General features: G+C 47.8%; 1 protein-coding gene across 1 annotated transcript in view; it reads left to right on the top strand.

Annotated features, from left to right (window-relative positions):
* The window catches only part of FBN3 (fibrillin 3), a gene marked incomplete at its 5' end in the record, with an annotated part of 92,838 nt that overhangs the window by 26,465 nt on the left and 48,078 nt on the right, over positions 1 to 18,295 (top strand). The window contains 2 exons of the mRNA XM_082071837.1: positions 12,641 to 12,838; positions 13,568 to 13,693. Of these exons, the coding sequence (XP_081927963.1) occupies positions 12,641 to 12,838; positions 13,568 to 13,693 (324 nt within the window). The remainder of the gene's footprint in view (positions 1 to 12,640; positions 12,839 to 13,567; positions 13,694 to 18,295) is intronic.

Raw genomic sequence — 18,295 nt, 5'->3', positions numbered from 1 at the left:
TGGCTGGGTCAGAAGGCCTTTGCTCTATCTGCTTGGCCCCTCCTCTTGATGGTGCCAGGTTTCCAAAAGTTCAGCCGACAAACCTGCTGGGACAGGAATTATCAGGGCTCGTTTGGAGAGCTTTAAACTGGACTCGAAGGGGGATGGGGTTGTAGCTGGGCTTGCATCAGTGGGGCATCGCTCTAGAGTTGATGAAGGCGGGGAGGCCTCCCATAGCCCTGGGTGAAATGGGTGTGCTCAGCTCGCTCTCTGAAATGCCTGCACACCAATGTGTGCAGCACGGGGAATAAGCAGGAGGAGTTAGAAACCTCTGTTAGGGCAGGAGATGACGATCTGGTGGCAGTTATGGAGACATGGTGGGACAGCACACATGGCTGGAATGTGGTCATGGATGGCTGTGTCCTTTACAGGAAGGACAGGCCAGCCAGGCGTGGTGGTGGAGTTGCTCTTTATGTGAGAGAGCAACTACAATGCATTGACTATTGTCCAGGCATGATGAGGAGCGAGGTGAGAGTCTATGGGTGAAAGTCAAGGGGCAGGCTGGCAAGGGTGATACTATTGTGGGCACCTATTGTAGGCCACCAGATCAGGATGAGCATGAGCCAGCACTGGGCCCTTGTGGCCAGGAAGCCAATGGGACCTGGGGTGGGTTAGAAGGGGGTGGTCAGTAGGTCAGAGAGGTTCTCCTGCCCCTCTGCTCTGCCCTGGGGAGACCACACCTGGAATCTTGTGTCCAGTTGTGGCCCCTCAGTTCCAGCAGGACAGGGAACTGCTGGAGAGAGTCCAGCGCAGCCACCAAGATGCTGGAGGGAGTGGAGCATCTCCCGGGTGAGGAAAGGCTGAGGGAGCTGGGGCTCTGGAGCTGGACAAGAGGAGACTGAGGGGGGACTCATTCCTGGGGATCAAGATGGAAAGGGGGAGTGTCAGGAGGATGGAGCCAGGCTCTTCTGGTGACAACCAGTGACAGGACAAGGGGCAATGGGTTCAAACTGGAACACAGGAGGTTCCACTTAAATATGAGAAGAAACTTTTTGGGGGTGAGGGTGGCAGAGCCTGGCCCAGGCTGCCCAGGGGGGTTGTGGAGTCTCCTTCTCTGCAGACATTCCAACCCGCCTGGACACCTTCCTGTGTCACCTCATCTGGGTGTTCCTGCTCCATGGGGGGATTGCACTGGATGAGCTTTCCAGGGCCCTTCAACCCCTGACATTCTGGGATTCTGGGATTCTGTGAAACCAGAGGGGGAAGAGCAGGTGCCAGGTGTGAACAAGACATAGTACATAGGATAAAGGACAGATAGCATCGTAATCACTGTTCAGTACCTTTTACTTTAAAGCTGTTGCTAATCTACATCTGTTTTCTTCCTGTATCTTCATTATTCTGCTTGTACCAAGGTCCAGCTTTTTATATTTTAGCATATACATAACGTGAGGATCTCCTTTGATGTGCGTTCAGGAGGATTTATGAGCCTCCACAATGTGTCTGTGCCAATGTTTCCAAAGGATTTTGGTATCATGTGAATCCAGGGGTCCTTATAACACGTACAATTCCAGTCCTGGAAGAAATCTCTGTTAACAGTGAGTCAGACTAATACAAGTCCCCAGATTGGCATATTTTTATAGGCTATATCGATTTCCCAAAGATCCTTATTGTATAGGACAACAGTTCTTCTCATCCTCCTCATTTCACTGACTTTCTATCAATCTAACTGCCACTCAGCCATTGTCCTCATGTATTTAAGCACTAGAAGAATTGTGTAAGGAGGATGCGGGTTTTCATATCTGTAGGTGTTTAGGAGCAAATTGTACAAACATTGGTTCAGTCTAACTCTGGTTCTCAGTCTTGCCAAAGGGAAAGAGGAATCCAAAATGCTCTCTGGCGTTCCCTCCAGCCGTAGCTTTTCTCGTGACAGACACCCCAGCCATATATAAACAGAATACATGATCAAAACCACCATCTCGTACCATACAGATGGATGCTAGCGCATGTCTCACCATGAACTGCGCTTTAATCCGCTCTGATTCCCAGATGGTGGGAATATTACTCTTACTTTTAAGGCCTCTCCACCCCCAGTCCTGAGAAGGGTTATTATGAGTGGCTTTGTCTCAGCTTTTCTGTTTCCTCTTCATAATGATTTTAATTTTTTCCCAAATTTTCAGGCTTATTTGGAGGCTTAGGAGAAATGAAGCAGCCACATGGGATGTGTCTGATCCCTGTGCGTGCGTCAAAAGGGCGTAGTAGGACGGAGCCAACGGCAACGTGGTCCCTTTGTTCGCTCCTGTCCACCCCAGGTCACAGCCCTGAACCTTCAAAATGCTGCTCCTAGTCCAGTCAGCAGTGGAGATATATGTATTTGATTCCATAAGTGATGATTTCATACCTACAGCTGGAACCCCCCCCAGAGCCAAGGCACGCAAGAACATACATCATGCCAGTGAGAAAGGGGCAGCAAATAGTTAATGAAAATTCAATGGTATCTGAGATAACTCGGCTCTTTAATCTGAACTTTTGCGTTTTGGAGGAAGAGACATCAAATTCATTAATTAGAGCTGCCCAGTAGGATTTTTGTTCAGGTTGGCAGAAATATCTCCTCCGTATAACCTCTGGCTGTGCCTGAGGTCCGTGCACGCTGTGGGACTGAGGAATGCTATTGGCAGGGTTAAGATTCTTCCCCCCAGATGAGATTTTTTAACAAAAGACTGTGTTTACAAAGAGATTTCTCATCCTCGTTAGAAAGCAGCCGTTCAGCTGATTTTTCCTAGTGCTCTGCTGATCCAGATGTTAAGACATAAAGCAGAGCTCATAGCTGAGGTACGTGATGGAGTTCCTTCTCCTCGGCCCACCGCTGAATCACAGAATGGACTGGCTTGGAAAAGACCTCAGAGCTCATCCAGTCCAAGCCTTGGTCCAACTCCAGTCCATTGACTAGATCATGGCACTAAGTGCCATGGCCAATCTCAGTTTCAAAACCTCCAGGGCCGCTGAGTCCAGCACCTCCCTGGGCAGCCATTCCAATCCTGACCACTCTCTCTGCACAGAATTGCTTTCTCATCTCCAGCCTCAGTTTCCCCTGGCAGAGTTGAAGCCCATGGCCCCTTGTCCTATTGCTGATGCCTGGGAGAAGAGCCCAGTCCCTGAAGGTGAGGCGTAAGCTCCCATTTCTCTACGTTTGGTAGGAAAAGCATTTTGATAATGAACTGTAGTCCGAAGAGCTCCGACATCTACTGCTACAACTTGTTTGTGTTTATGCAGAAAGGTCTGGCATAAACGTCCCAGTGAGCGGAGTTCAACTCCATACTCAACTGTAGGTTGCCATTTTCCTCCTGCAGACAGGCTTCCTTGATAAAGTAATTATAGTTCTGCAAAACCACATTTCCCTCTGCAGAAAGCCAGTCACAGTCTGCTGGGAGCGCCGATGGGATGTAGATGCATCCTGCATGTATAATTTTCCTGCATGCCCGTGGGCTTTATGGTACAATCTGTAATGAGACAATCACAGGCTACATCTCCCCCTGCCAGCGGGTGGTCAGGACTCCCAAAACAGCTACTTAATATCTTCGTTTTCTGCTTGGTGTTCAGCGTGTTCAGAGGTTCACTGTGCACAACGGGAACCAGCCTCTGCAATTGGAATTAACTTCCCCCAGAAACCTTCAGGGAAGTAGCATTCCCAAGATTTATCTTAACCTGACAGGAGTTGTTTTGACTGGAATTGTCCAAAACTGCTTAGCCTGGGTAGGTAGAATTTGGCAAAGTCATTGCAAAGTGGGTCTTTGCAGAGAGATGCACCAGTTGACCTTGTCCATAGACAAACCGTATGTGTTGTGTTGCCACCAAGAAAGACAGGAGGATTTGAGTCGGCTGTAGCCGAGCGAGCTGAGGAGGCCAGACCATCACAGGTTGGGACCTTCTTGTCACTGCAGCTGTCACCTCATTGCGTGCCCTGCGTTGGGCGGGAGGTGACTGTCTTATCTTCTGACCTTCATCTCTCTTGGATGCAGTGACATGTGGCTTTCTGTCCCTCATCCTGTGGAGAGGGGTGTCCGTGAGCAAAGAGATCCTGATGTTGTCGATCCTGCTGATCCTTGCGGGAGAAAAGTGGCATGAAGATAAATGCACGGCCTCACATTTCACCCAAATGTGGAGATTCTCTCTGCGAGGGCTGTGAGCAGCGTGGCGGAATGTCACATCGCGGTCAGTGCGGCACGTTTGGAGGTCAATGCATGAGTGTCAGCCGTGTGTGCGCTTTGTGCTTCAGGTACTGCTGGAGTGGAGAGCCCTTGGAGGAGAAATGTGCATGGACCTCTATCTCAGGTTTCATCAGGCTAAGACTTTGACAGGAAACTGTAAAAATAGGGCAGGAAAACTTTAAAAAGTTCTCCCTTTACTGTTTCCTTTGAATATGTTTTTTCAGCACTTGGAATGTCTGGCCTTATAAACTGCTCCAGCCAGCTTTTTCTTTTCTGCAAAAGTCCAAACAGTTAAACATGAGGAATGTGGCTGTGTTTGTATGAGGTAAGGAAATGACTAGGTGGAGAAAGTATTCCATGAGAAAGGAGCCCTTGACGGAGACCCTCGCGCTGTTCTCCCCGCGCCCGCCGTCCCCCCTCCCGCCAAATCCGTCACGTACCGGCACAGCCCGAGCGGCTCCGCAGAGCCGGAGCGTCGCTGTGTGCGAGACCCGCGGTCGGGGTTGGGAAACCCCCGCGCTCAGAAATAATCGTGGTTGCATCGTCTCCGTTGGTTGTTCGGCCGGTGGCTTTTGGGTGCTGCTCCTGGGCTGTTTCAAAAAGACGGTCCCAGTTTGAAATCATCTCTGAAATTTGGCCCATCTCTTTGAAACACCCTCTACTTTCCCTTATGTTCGTGGCCTTTGAGCAGGGCGTGAATTTCTCTATTAAGCATTTAATTTGCTCTCCGGACAGGTCCCAGAGGGCACAGCCAGCCATGGGCTCTCTGGGGAACACTCCCATGGCAGGCAGACAGAATTTGGAAACATTTTTGGGTAAATGTTTAGTGCCAGCTTAGTGCCTTGCCCTGTTGCATCGGCTCTCATTTCCTGTTCCCCTCCAAAAACCCCAGAAGGTCCCAGATAGACAGAATTGCAAGGCCTGGGCAGGGGGCAAACCTCCTGCTGATGGAAATCGTTCACTGGAGTGAGAAAAAGAGATATCAGGCTTGATATCCACCCTCCTTGCTTTCCTAGAGGGGCTCGCTGGAGCTTTGGGAAGCGATGTGGAAGGAGGCCAAGGCCTGGGGCCTGTGTCATGGCGACCTCAGCCCAGCGAGGTCCCCCCGGGGGGGACTCACAAGCAACGTTTGTCCTCACTGTTTGAAGAAAAGGCCTTCAGTGAAAGCATTGTTTATTATGAGAAGGAATTCTGATTTTTAGCAAAGCAACAGAAATCTCTTCTTCCTCGCCGCTCTTATTTATTTGATAAAGAAGGAATTCACCCGGCCCATGGCTTGGCTCGTGAGGGGATTCCAGCCAAACGGTACCAGAGGAGGGACGGGCTGAAAGGCGGATTCGTGTTTCTAGGATTGTGGTTTTAAATAGCAAGGAAAGTAGTGGAATTGTTCCTGCTTTTTTGCATTTTACCCAAGGATCTGAATTCCCAATGCAAACGGTCATTGACTTGGTACCACTCCACCGTGTAGATGGATGTTAGACAAGAGGGGAAGACTACCCTTTTTCTTGTGAAAACTTCCAAACAAAGTGCTTCTTTGCCAAAAACTAGTGCTTTTCCCAAAGGAACAGTGAGAACCAGTTAAAAGGGAGGAAAAATCTTAGATGTTTGGGTTTTTTTTCCTGCAGCAAAGCAGTAATTTAAATTGGAAATGAAGCTGTAAGCAGGTTCAGATGCTGTTGCAATTCAGGTGTTACACGACATTTGAAAAATGTCCTTGCTTGTGGAATGGTTGGTTGGAGATCTCTTTCGAAGAAATCAGTCTGAGTTGCTGAAATTGCCATTTCCAGGCAAAATAATAGCATTGAGTGATGCTGTATGTCCCAGGGACGCTTTCCCTGCTAAAGATTTCTGTTGTTTTCATGTAGCATTGCAGAAACTGAGCAGCAGAGCCGGTGCCTTCCAACTGCTGTGCATAAATGGTTGATAGCCTCATAGTGGTAATTTTCAATAGTCTGCAACTGATTATTCTTTTTAACAAGACCAAGCTGCATTTCTGGCATAAATTAGAGCCATGGTTGGCAAAGAGCTGTGCATCATTCTTTATTACCTCTTGTAGGAGCTGAGACAGGTTCTGGCAAGGCGAGCTTGGGTTAAGTAGGGTAGGTGAAGCATCCCTGGACAGCTTAGCACCCCAAGTGCTGGAATTGGGGATAAACACACACAAAAATACGGGTTTTGTGCTGGCTCGGCTGAACCAGAAGTACTTGAACCCACTTAATGCACTTTATTGTCCCTCCCCTTCAAGCAGGACGCCACGCAGCCCGTTGGTGAAGGCAGATGTCCACAGCAACCGTGAATCGTACCCCAACTTCCATCCCAGACACACTAATGAGGAGAGTTAAAAATGCCTACAGGGATGTTTTCAGGAAGCCGTTTGCAAGTGCAACAGCGCGGCTCAGCGTGAGAGCATGTGTAATGGCAGAGATCCCACCCAGTAACTCCCCAAGGCTTTGCGGCTTGGAAGTGTCAGGAATGACCGCTCGTTGGCCATGGGGATTCCTGACGATCTCTGGGACAACCGGCCAAACATGGAAACCGGGATTGAGGTCTATTCCTGTGACGCTTCCTCTTCTGAGCACATCTGGGGCCTGTGTTGGGCGCAGGGTTGGGTCGATAAGACTCGCTGGAGCCCCAGCCTGGTCCCTAGTCCAGGGTGGTGCTCCAGAGCCTCGGTGGGGTGGGGGCGGCGAGGGCTGGAAAACAAAGAACACGGCAAGGAGTCGGATTTCTGGTGATGAATGGGAACACCTCGACGCTTCCGGGCTGGTTCCTCGGTGCCTTTTGCAATTGGAGCACTCGCCCTCCGCGCTGGCCGCTCGAGACAAGCGGGCACGGGTAGTAACCGAATCTAACGCTGCGGAGATAAGAAATCTGCAGGTCGGGTGTGCCAGGCACGATCTGCCTGCAAATGAATAGGGAAAGAAAGAGAAGAAGGGAAAGGGAAAGGGAAAGGGAAAGGGAAAGGGAAAGGGAAAGGGAAAGGGAAAGGAAAGGAAAGGAAAGGAAAGGAAAGGAAAGGAAAGGAAAGGAAAGGAAAGGAAAGGAAAGGAAAGGAAAGGAAAGGAAAGGAAAGGAAAGGAAAGGAAAGGAAAGGAAAGGAAAGGAAAGGAAGGAAGAAAGAAGGAGGGGAAGGAAGGAAGGGGGGGAAGGAAAGTAAAGGGGAAAGGAAAGGGAAGGACAGGGGAAAGGAAAGGGAAGGACAGGGGAAAGGGGAAGGGCAGGGGAAGGAAAGGGGGAAGGGGTAAGAGAAGGAAATGGAAGGGGAAGGGAAGGAAGGGGAAGGGGGAAGGAAAGGGAAAGGAAAGGAAAGGAAAGGAAAGGAAAGGAAAGGAAAGGAAAGGAAAGGAAAGGAAAGGAAAGGAAAGGAAAGGAAAGGAAAGGAAAGGAAAGGAAAGGAAAGGAAAGGAAAGGAAAGGAAAGGAAAGGAAAGGAAAGGAAAGGAAAGGAGGAAGATCAGTGCATGGATGAGGCTGATGACAGATGCTGTGAGAGCAGCTCATGTCAGTCCTATGCTGAGTATTTTCTGTTTGCAAAACTGTTTCTGGAGAGGTCAAGTCAGGCGCTGAGCTGCCATTTTTTGCAGCTCCAATTGATCGGTAAAGGACCAGATACGTGTGGCCCTGCTGTGTTAAAAAACCTCTTCTGTAGAGGTGGAAAGTTTCTGACGGATTCCCAAAATAAAGCCTGATCTGGTATTTCTTGCAGTCTCTTTAATGAGAACTTTACCTGCAGATGGAAAGGTGGAACCGATCCAGATCCTACCACTGGACACTGTTATTGTAGGGCTGAGTAAGCTCGACAGAGGGAACAGGATAAAATCTCAGCTTTTGGTGAGGAAGACACTTTCTCTCTGTTTTTTCAAGAAAAGTACCAGCAAAGACCAAATTTCTGAAGGACAACTACCTGTGACACGGTTCCTGGAAGATGGGATCCCATACATAGACTGTGAAAGGGCTTTAGACATCTCCTAAGTGTGCATATTTCCTTAATAAATTTTGCTTGGTGCCTCATTAAAAATTTAATAATTTGACCATTCAAATTAGCAACAGATGGGAGCTGGAGTGCAGCCAGGCTTTCTGGACTCCAGACTGCAATTTCCTTGGCTTCATTCCCTCCAGAGAAGTCATCTACATATGAAAATCTATTTTTGTCAATTATTTGTTTTAAAGGGGGTGTTCTCCTTACAATCGCGCTTTCATTATCAATCTCAAGGAATTGTTGCTGCGGAGATGCGATCAAGTGGGAGGTACAAATGTACCCCTTTTCTATCTGTCTAGCGCTGCCATGCCTCAATTTTGGGTTATATATTTGTATTATATTTATGACCTTCTAAGTCAACCAGAGCCCTTCATACCTACACCCCACAGTGACATCAGACACGCGTTACCCTCCACGCTCCTTTTGACTAAGAAAGGGGGGACCAAACCCTCTTTATTAAGTGTTTCTGCATCGTCCTGGAGGTACCAACGCTTCAGAACAGCTCATCAAATGGATGATATTTCACTGTCCTGACCAACCCGCAGGCCACCAAACCGCAGTATGGAACGCAGAGGCTCCAGCTGAAACGGTGCTGCAGCACAATCCTGAACCAAAACCAACGCGAACATTTAGAATAATTGTCCGGATGGCTTGCAAAGTGGTAAGAGTGGATCGACAGCTCTTGCCCTGGGTGACTTTGTGCCTCAAAGCTTTGGCAGCATCCGTAAGTGTCTATGGAACAGTATAAGAACAGGGCAATCCTATATGATCCTCCTCTATCCTGGGCTCCAAGAAACTGTACCTTGATTTTTGACAATTCACAACATCCTCTGTTAGAATTCCCCTGTAATTGCCTGAAAAAAACCCCAAACCAAACCACTTTCCTCCATTTATCTTAAGCCAGCATCACTTCTTATCTGCCTGTGACACCTCCTGGTCCTGGCCCTGCAAGTCTGTTCCTCCTTAAGCCACTCTGAATTTTGCACCCTGCTATCAGGTCTCTCTCCAGCCGTTTTCCCACACCTTTTATTATCACTTATTATTAACACTTATTATTATCACTTATTATTAACTTTATTAACATCACCCTTTTCTGCTCCTTTCCCAATTCTGCTTTTGGAGTTTTGGAAGGTGGAAGCAAACCGTGAGTTTAGTGGTGATGCTCTCGTTTGCTCTTTATTCCTCTCCTAAGCCTCTAGTACAGTCCATTAGTCTTTTTGTCGTTGTGGAGTTGATTTCTCCACTGACATACGATCACAAAGCAATTTATTTCGTAGCTCTTTGGGCTTGATTGTTGAGAAGATTGGAATCGTTAGTGTGGTGATGAAGAGCTCTGCTCAGCTGCTTCCTCAACGCTGAAAATTTGAGCAAGAATCTCAGTTTAAAAAACCAAAAGAACCCAAAAAACAAAACACAAGTGAGCAAACAACTCCAATTTTGTTGGTTTCTTTTCTAGACGTGAACTAGAACAAACTCAAGCTTTGCACTTGGCGTGGCAGGAGACATTAATGAGGACCATGTGCTTTGGTATCTTGTTAAAATTTAGGTCAAAACCCAAAAGGTGATTATTTGGTAACTCACCATTGCAAACATAGCACATATTTCTGTTCTGCTTTCCAAACAAAGGCATTTTTATGAGATCGTGACACCTTTACACCAATGTAAATTCAATATAATTGCCCTTTTACATTTTTTTCTCCCCAATCCCTCTTGCTCTTTGCCTCTCGCTGACATCCACAAACCAAACTTCTTTTGACACTTTTATCAGCATTAATTTATAATATGACTGCGCTCCCAACTGCTCAAGAAATATAAATCAGAAGGAGCATTAAGCTGGAAACAAACAATTATTGTACTAATTGATTCTTTCCCAGACATAGGGGAGGATTTCTTGTGTGGTTTCCATGTAGCTTATGCTTACCCTGCTGCCAGGTGGGACGATTACCTTACCTGCTGCCAGGTGGGATTGGGATTGAGACCATCATCAGCAAATTCGCTGATGACACCAAGTTGGGAGGGAGCGTGGACCTGCTGGAAGGCAGGAGGGCTCTGTAGAGGGATCTGGATAGACTGGGAAAATGGGCCGATTCCAATGGGATGAAGTTCAACAAGGCCAAGTGCCGGGTCCTGCCCTTTGGCCACAACAACCCCCTGCAGCGCTCCAGGCTGGCACAGAGTGGCTGCAGAGCAGCCAGGCAGAAAGGGACCTGGGGGAATAATGGACAGGAAGCTCAACATGAGCCAACAGTGTGCCCAGGTGGCCAAGAAGGCCACTGGTGTCCTGTCCCGTATCCAAAAGAGCGTGGTCAGCAGGACAAGGGCAGTGACCCTTCCCCTGTGCTCTGCATTGGGGAGGCCACACTTGGAGTATTGTGGTCAGTTCTGGGCCCCTCCGGTCAGGAAAGAGATTGAAGTGCTGGAGCGGGTCCAGAGAAGAGCAACAAGACTGGGGAAGGGACTTGAACACAAGCCCTATGGGGAGAGGCTGAGGGAGCTGGGCTTGTTTAGTCTGGAGAAGAGGAGGCTTAGAGCTGAGCTCAGCACTCTCCAGAACTACCTGAAGGGCAGTTCTAGCCAGGTGGGGATTGGGCTCTTCTCCCAGGCATCAGCAATAGGACAAGGGGCCATGGGCTTCAACTCTGCCAGGGGAAATTGAGGCTGGAGATGAGAAAGCAATTCTGTGCAGAGAGAGTGGTCAGGATTGGAATGGCTGCCCAGGGAGGTGCTGGACTCAGCGGCCCTGGAGGTTTTGAAACTGAGATTGGCCATGGCACTTAGTGCCATGATCTAGTCGATGGGCTGGAGTTGGACCAAGGCTTGGACTGGATGATCTCTGAGGGCTTTTCCAACCCAGTCCATTCTGTGATTCTGTGATTATAACATAGATTAACCTCACACAGCTTTTATTTACCACTCGATGAGGAAAGTTTTCTGTCTCCATCCACTTATTTTATGGTTTTCCTTGCTTTTTGTTCTTTGCATATGTGTGTTGGGGTTTAAATAGATGGGAGCTGATTGCAAAGATCATGAGTGGGAAGATTTGTATCTGAGAGCTTGCAGGCCAAGAAGTGGAGCTTTGCTTTGTTGAGCGTCTATATATCAGTAATAACAATAATAATAGAAAATGATATTATTATGTTATTATCATCAATACCATTGATAATATTATTAATAATATTAAGACATTTCTGGAAACAGAGCTATGATTAGATGTGGGTGCCGGTGCTGCCTGTGGCTCATGGTTTAGGTATAACCACCCTCCACACAAGATTTTTGTTGCTTTGCATGTCAAATTCAAATGTTTCACTGCAGAGACAGCTGGGGGCTAATCTAGGTATTTGGGTTCACAGGCAGTTACTAATTACTGGGCGCTCCAACATCAAAATTCTCTAAGCAATTTCGCCAATCTCAGCCAGACTATTTGAAATAACAGCTATTTGACCAACAACTAACTGCCTTAGACAGTTAACGTGGAATTTTCTGGTCTGACAATAACATGGTTAAAGGTCCTTTTTCCAGCCACAGATCAAACACTTGTATGCACTCATCTATTCCCAGGAGAAGGAAAAAACCTCTTGTTCAAGAATTTTGTTTCCTGATGGATGCCTGCTGTGCTAATATCCCAAATCAAGGGTCACAAGAGCCCAGACAGTGGCAAACCCACATTCCTTTGTGCAAACAAGCCCTTCAAAATCTCTTTGGTTTTAAGGGATAGGAGGATCCCGTTGGGAATGTGAAACAGGCTGGCTGTTTCTGCCATATCTGGGTTTTAAAGATCCAGGAATAATTGCCAGGAGTTAAACCAAAGTAATTAATCCCAATGAGGGGTATTTCTGCAGGAAATCCCGTTGCGGGATTTACAGTAGACATCACGGAGGAAGGTTTGGAATTTCTCTCCCAGAATGTTTTGTGGGCAAGATCTAGGGCTCTTCCTCTGCCAGCCAAGCAGAAGCGATGGGCAGGAAGGTATGTCCATCATCATATACGTATACATGACATGGACTCATAGGCCCTAAGGCTGTCCGTGAGATGCGTGTATCACGTCAGCTCCATATGTACCTTTGCCCCGAACTAAAATGAAGTTTGAAGGCTTTGCTGACCCCAGCGCTTCCACAGAACAGGTGAACTTGCAGCCTTGTCGTTGCCCCTTGCCTTGATGTTTTGTATTTTGAGTTTGTTGTAGGGCCGGTCTTTAAAGAGAGCGACTCAAGGCATATTACTACAATAGGTATAGTTCATGGGATGAGCCTGAGGGACACCATGAAGAGCTGGCTTGGAGAACCTCTAGATGAGCGCATGAAGCACACAGCAGAAAGGAGGTCACCACCTCCAGCTTGATGTTCATTTTTTGTTCTTTTCATTATTTTTTCCCAGAATTTGTTGACTTTGAAGGAAGGAAATAGACACTCTGTGTGTCAGCCGGAAAACCTCGTGTTCGTGTCTTGATCTAACCGGTGGATGTTCTTGTTCTCCCTCAGACTACCGTACCGGTCCCTGCTTTAGCCAAGTCAATAACCAGATGTGCCAGGGCCAACTCAGCGGGATCGTCTGCACCAAGACCATGTGTTGTGCCACCATCGGACGGGCCTGGGGCCACCCGTGCGAGATGTGCCCTGCCCAACCTCACCCCTGCCGCCGAGGCTTCATCCCCAACATCCGTACTGGAGCCTGCCAAGGTAAATGCCCTGAGCATCTCCAGGGTGTTCCCTTGTCCATCCTGATGTGCGCTGGAAGGGTGGGTGATGTATGAGTGCCAGGAGCCCCGGTACAGAGATCAGTTCTCTGTGTAAACTTCGCTGAATCCATCATTGTATGTTCCAGAGCATCACCACAGGTCTCTTACGGGATCACTTATGATCTCTTAAAGATTCTGGCCATGCTGTGGTTCTCAGGTGATGTTCCTCCATCCCACAAGATGTAGCGAATCAGGCTGGTGTTTCTCCAGGTTTAAAACTAAGCTACAGCCTTCCATATACCCTCATTCTGCGCTGCTGTTGTTGTTGGAGCTTCTGTCCCAGCACTGGAACATGATCACTTGTGCTCTGTAATTGCTATTGTTAGTTCAAAACAGAAGTTGTAGCTCCTTTGATATCACACAAGCAATTAAAATATGTGTTATTCATTCCGTTCTCAGCCTTTCTGGAGTCGCTGTTGCTTCTCCCCACTGATGGGTTTCAGGGGTCTCCATGTAGAGTTGCCTGGATTCCTTTCTGCGTCTAATTTCAGCCTTTAAATGCCACAATCAAAAGCCAAAATTGCAGCCCAGATCCCACATTGGCAAGTGTCTATAGGGTAAAACTGGGAAGGCTGAAGAGGAGAACTCTCTTGCTGTCTATTGTAACCTGCATTTTATGGTCTTGTTGCAGCGGTTGCACTTTCTAACGTCTTTGTTCTTCTTCCTATAGATGTGGATGAATGTCAAGCCATTCCTGGCCTCTGCCAAGGTGGCAACTGCATCAACACGGTGGGTTCTTACGAGTGCAAATGCCCCGCGGGACACAAGCAGAGCGAGACCAGCCACAGATGTGAAGGTAAGAGCGCAGACCTGTGCACGGCTTCGCCAGACTGCTCAGCACGGCGTGCCCGGATACGCGCCGAGAGCACGACGGCGTCTGAAAACTGGAGAATCTCCCGTTCCCAGAGATACTCTGAGAGTATTTAAAAACTTGAGAATTATTCTGCTCACAGGGCATCTTCAAGGCTGGCAAAGTTGAGGTGGGAAGTTGCTCCTATGCCAGCCTTGATCCCAGCTTCCAGGTAGAAGGGAGGACTGCAAGCATCGAGGCATGTTGGAAAATGGACTCGGGATAAGTTGATCTGCTGTTTTCCTTAAATTCAGGACTCACCTAGACAGTGAGAAGCCATGTCTGGTCTGTGCTGTAGGGCACACATTTCTGTAGCACAGGCAGGATGAGGTGCATTCTATTAAAACTTCCCAGTGCCACCAGTCCGAGCCCTCTTCATGAGTCTGCCTCCAGTTCCTTAATATCCAAGCTCAGCATCTCCTTTATCACTGCTCAGTGTGTCTCCAAGGGGTGTGCGGAGCTCTCTAGGGACGACACGCTCTCCCCAAGCATTTTGTAGCGGTGCTCGTGTGCCAGACACACACCTTGCCAGGCAGGCTGCACCTCTCAGAAGCAGGGGAATAAACATTTGCTGTATATTCCAAACATCTGGCAAATGAAAAGGAAAACAGCATTAAACTTTTCCTGCCTTGGTTGTTAAAGCTCTTTCCCACATACCCTAATGAAACCCGGCTGGCGTGTTTGCCATTTTAGGGATAAAACGTGTTTGTTGCGTTGGTGTGGCTGCATCCCACCTTACTGAGCTTCAGAAACTCCACTCCCCTTTCATTCTGCTCCAAGGCTCTGTTGTAACCAAGACAAGAGATGATGAATGTGCTAGATTCCAGACATTTAACCTGGAATTTGTTTCCAGGTGGCAAAGTTACACAGATAAAGCTCCTAAAGGAGTCAGCATCACAGCAACCCACCCCATGGCACCGGGGTTTTGACAGCACGTGTTGTCCCATGAGGTTTCTCCCAACAATTCTTGGAGAAAGGAGCGTCACTGCTCCTCCACCCCCTGCAATCTGGACTTATCCCTTGCTGGGATAACTGCAGTAGTCTCTGTGTCAGTGTGTGACCTGCGTTCAGCCCACTTTTCCAAAGTGAGACACCAACTGTAGAGGTTAATCCTTCTAGTGGCGGACGGACATGATGTCGAGAAGATCTCTGTGCCTGTGGATCTTCCTCGGCGGGATGCCAGGACGCTTTCTAATATGTTAACAGAAGGGTTTCTTGCAGTGCTCTGCCATCCAAGTAGAATCCAAACCAGCCTTTTTATGTGCATTTTGGGCAAAGAACCGGTTCTCCGTACCCAGGGATGCCCCGTGCAATTGGCCGGCCAGCGGGCCAAGGCTGGACTGCACTAGAGCCGTGGGCCTAACCTCAGGACACAAAAAATGACTCTTGCCTTGCTCTGCCTCACCCGTGCTGGCTGGGGACCAGGCAAAGCACATATGAAATCAGTTTAGCTGGAATCTCCTATATACCAAGATTAAAAACAATCCATTGTCTGAATCTGTCATCCAGATGCGAGGGGCCTCTGTGTGGGTCCCCGCTTCCCAGAACGCCTGCAAAAGCAGCGTGATGTGGCCATAAACAGTTTCCTTTCACTCTCCTTCCTGGATGGCCATAAAAAGAGACATCTCCAGCATCCTCAGTGTCTGTTCCATCACTTATCTTGCCTCAGTTGCTAAGGAGACCACCAAAAGAGGATGCTTTCCTTTGCTGTGATTTACTGGCCTATGGGTCCTTGTGTGGGAATGACATAAACATGAGCGTCGCTCTAAACTGGTTGTTTTCGACGTCTTGTTTCCCAGACGTGAATCACCAGCATGTCCCCACCAGGCAGTCGGGAGGTGAAGGGGACACCTGATGCTGATACAACACCAAATTCCTGATTTGCTGAAATTATCTGTACTGCCAAAGTTGCTGTAATCAGTCCACGTAACCTCCTCACTCAGCCAAGGGTTTTAATCAAAATAATGACCACAAGCAGAAGATTATATTTTCTTTACGCAGGTGTGCTCCAAGCCTAAAATCTCAGAGCTGCAGGAGTTCTCTTGTTGAGTGTGTTTGCACTAACTTTATAGCTGGTGAAAGGAGGGATTTCTCAGCTTGCACTGAGACCATCTTACTGTAGGAAAAGGAGGCGGTTTCCTCTTGTTTTCAGATGCCTTATCCAAGCCTAGCATCCAGGAAATATTAAAACTAGATTAAATGTGGACGTTAAATTCTTCCCTAATTCCCAGGAGCTTGTATTTTTTGCTCAGAAGAGGGAGTGAAGTCAGCAGATGGGATTGCGTTTGAGCCAAAGGTCAGAGCTCGTGTCACTGTGTCTGCTGATTAATGACGTCTCCCTCATTAACACAGCAGCATGTACCACTAATCTTCTCTGGGCTGTTTATTGGTGGGAATAGGCAGGAGTAGAGATAATGTTGTTTGTTTCCCATAGTGATAGTTATCTCTTAACACAAATGGCACCTGGTGTTAAGGCTCCGTTTTCAGTCCCTGAATCCCTGAAGAATGAAGATGCTTTTCTTATGCGAGATCTTCTGTGCTGATAATGGAGGGGGCTGCAGCTGGATACACTGGATGAATTTTGGTCAACGCCAGAAGGAAAACGACGTCCTTTTTCCATCCGCAAAACAAAAAAACGTGCGCACGACATCGCGTTTGGATTTGAACCTAAATATCCTCCAAGTTCAGGGTTGCTGCGTTCCCGAGTTATTTCTGCAGCTCATCTCTAATGAATGTGACACTTTCAAATAGCGGCTTATTTTATGCTCTTGTTCATTGTAATCTGAGGGGAGCTTGAGGGATCAAGAGTTCCTGAGCTTGGAGCTGCGCAACATATAATGAGAAACTCCTGGCACAAAGAGCTGCCTGCTCGCTGTCTGAACGATCCACGAAACGCAGCGGTGGGGAGGGATGGATCGAGGGTGGCGAAGGGGAAGGCTGCAAACATAACCAGCTTTGCAAATGCCAAAGGATTTTTGCGTTTATATCGTGTTTGTATGAAAAGATGAGCAAGGAGGGCAGATGTTGCCAGCTTAGCGCTAAATTGACAGATAATACGTTTGTTTTACGGGAGGACTGGGAAACTGCAGGATCCACTGGGGTTTGCAGGGGGATGAGAAGTGTGTGAGCAGCAAGAGGAGGGCGGTTTTATACCCAGCTGACTTCTTGGCACTGCTGGAAGACACAAATTGTTGAGGAGGACACAAGAAAGCACTCCCAGCAATCATAGTGCGAAATGAAGAGAGGAGACATCAAAGCTGAAATCAGACGCGTTTTCCTGCTACAAAGACGTTTATCAATAAATCTTAGAGGGCCAGCGGTTGTTACACAGAGCGGCATTATCCAAGAAGCAACCATAAGAATTACGCTTAAGGGAACAATTCCACAGGGTGGAATCACCGGCTGGATAAAGCTTTTCTTTCCATAATTTTAGTGGTTCTCTGCCAATAGTTTAACTTATTTTTCTTAATAGCCCTTCCTCTACTGCATAACAAAGCGCTAAGCCGGCTCCGTTATCAGTGAAGTACGTAATGCCGGTATCTCACCCAGGATGCTTTCCAGTGCCCCAAAAGGAATAAGTGTCTCACATCCAAAATTGTTTCAGGATGATAACATACAAAATACAAAATAAAAAGGACATGGAAAACACCAGGCAAGGGAGTGAAAGCCAGTGCAGGCTTTGTGCAACAAGCTCCGCTCAAATCTGTCTGGGGTAGATCCTTGTTGAGTCTTTGGCATCTCCAGGAGATTCTGCCAAGAGAGAAAATATCCTGTAATTATGAATCTCAACTCTTTTTTTCCATCTCTTTCTATTTAGCATTTACAGGGTGACATATTAGATAGCACTTATGTCCCTACAGGCCGGTCTTTTGTCACCACCGCACAAAATACTGAATTTTCTATGGAAGACAAGGTTCTTTTTTTACTCAGTCGAATCTCCTTCATGTTTCTGAATTGGGAGGAGCTTTCCTGCATTTTCCATGAGCGAAGCGGGTAGTCTGGCCCACTTTCCTCACAAATGGAACACGATAGCCGCTTTATTAGCGTGTTTTCAGCTTGCTTACAAAACGTCCACAGAAGAGCCCATTGTTTGCATCCATTAAAAGCTCATTTCCATGGATTTGGTGTGGTTTGGAGGGTTCCGTTCCCCTCCTCTGTGGTTTCTTTGTGCTCGCTGGAAGGCCAGGCCCGCGCGGCCCGGGCGGCCGATGAGGCCTGACCTCTGCTACGTGACACACGGAGATTTCCTCCCTCAATCCCTGTGTTTTCTTTAATAGATGGAAAGGTTGGGGTTTCAACATGTCTGTGGGCACCGTGTGGGATGGGCTTTGCAGGCAACTCTCTTTTCCCGAAGCTCTTGTAGCCTTTGGCTTCCAGCGTTTTCAGCCTTAACGATCAGGCCAACTCCAACCCAGCGAGCTGGAGGCCGGATCCAAAATCAACGTTTGCGTTGAATTCTGCCATTGTCTGAAGAGCAGAGCGCACAGAATGTCGCTTTAATTTTTAACAGAGAGTTGGAAAAGTTGTGAAGGAGCCAGGTTGGAGTTG

This window comes from Streptopelia decaocto (assembly GCF_964273445.1).
Source record: "Streptopelia decaocto genome assembly, chromosome: 24".
In the NCBI taxonomy this organism is placed as follows: Eukaryota; Metazoa; Chordata; class Aves; order Columbiformes; family Columbidae; genus Streptopelia; species Streptopelia decaocto.
The sequence above is the reverse complement of the archived record's forward strand: the minus strand, read 5'-3'. Positions and strand labels throughout refer to the sequence as shown.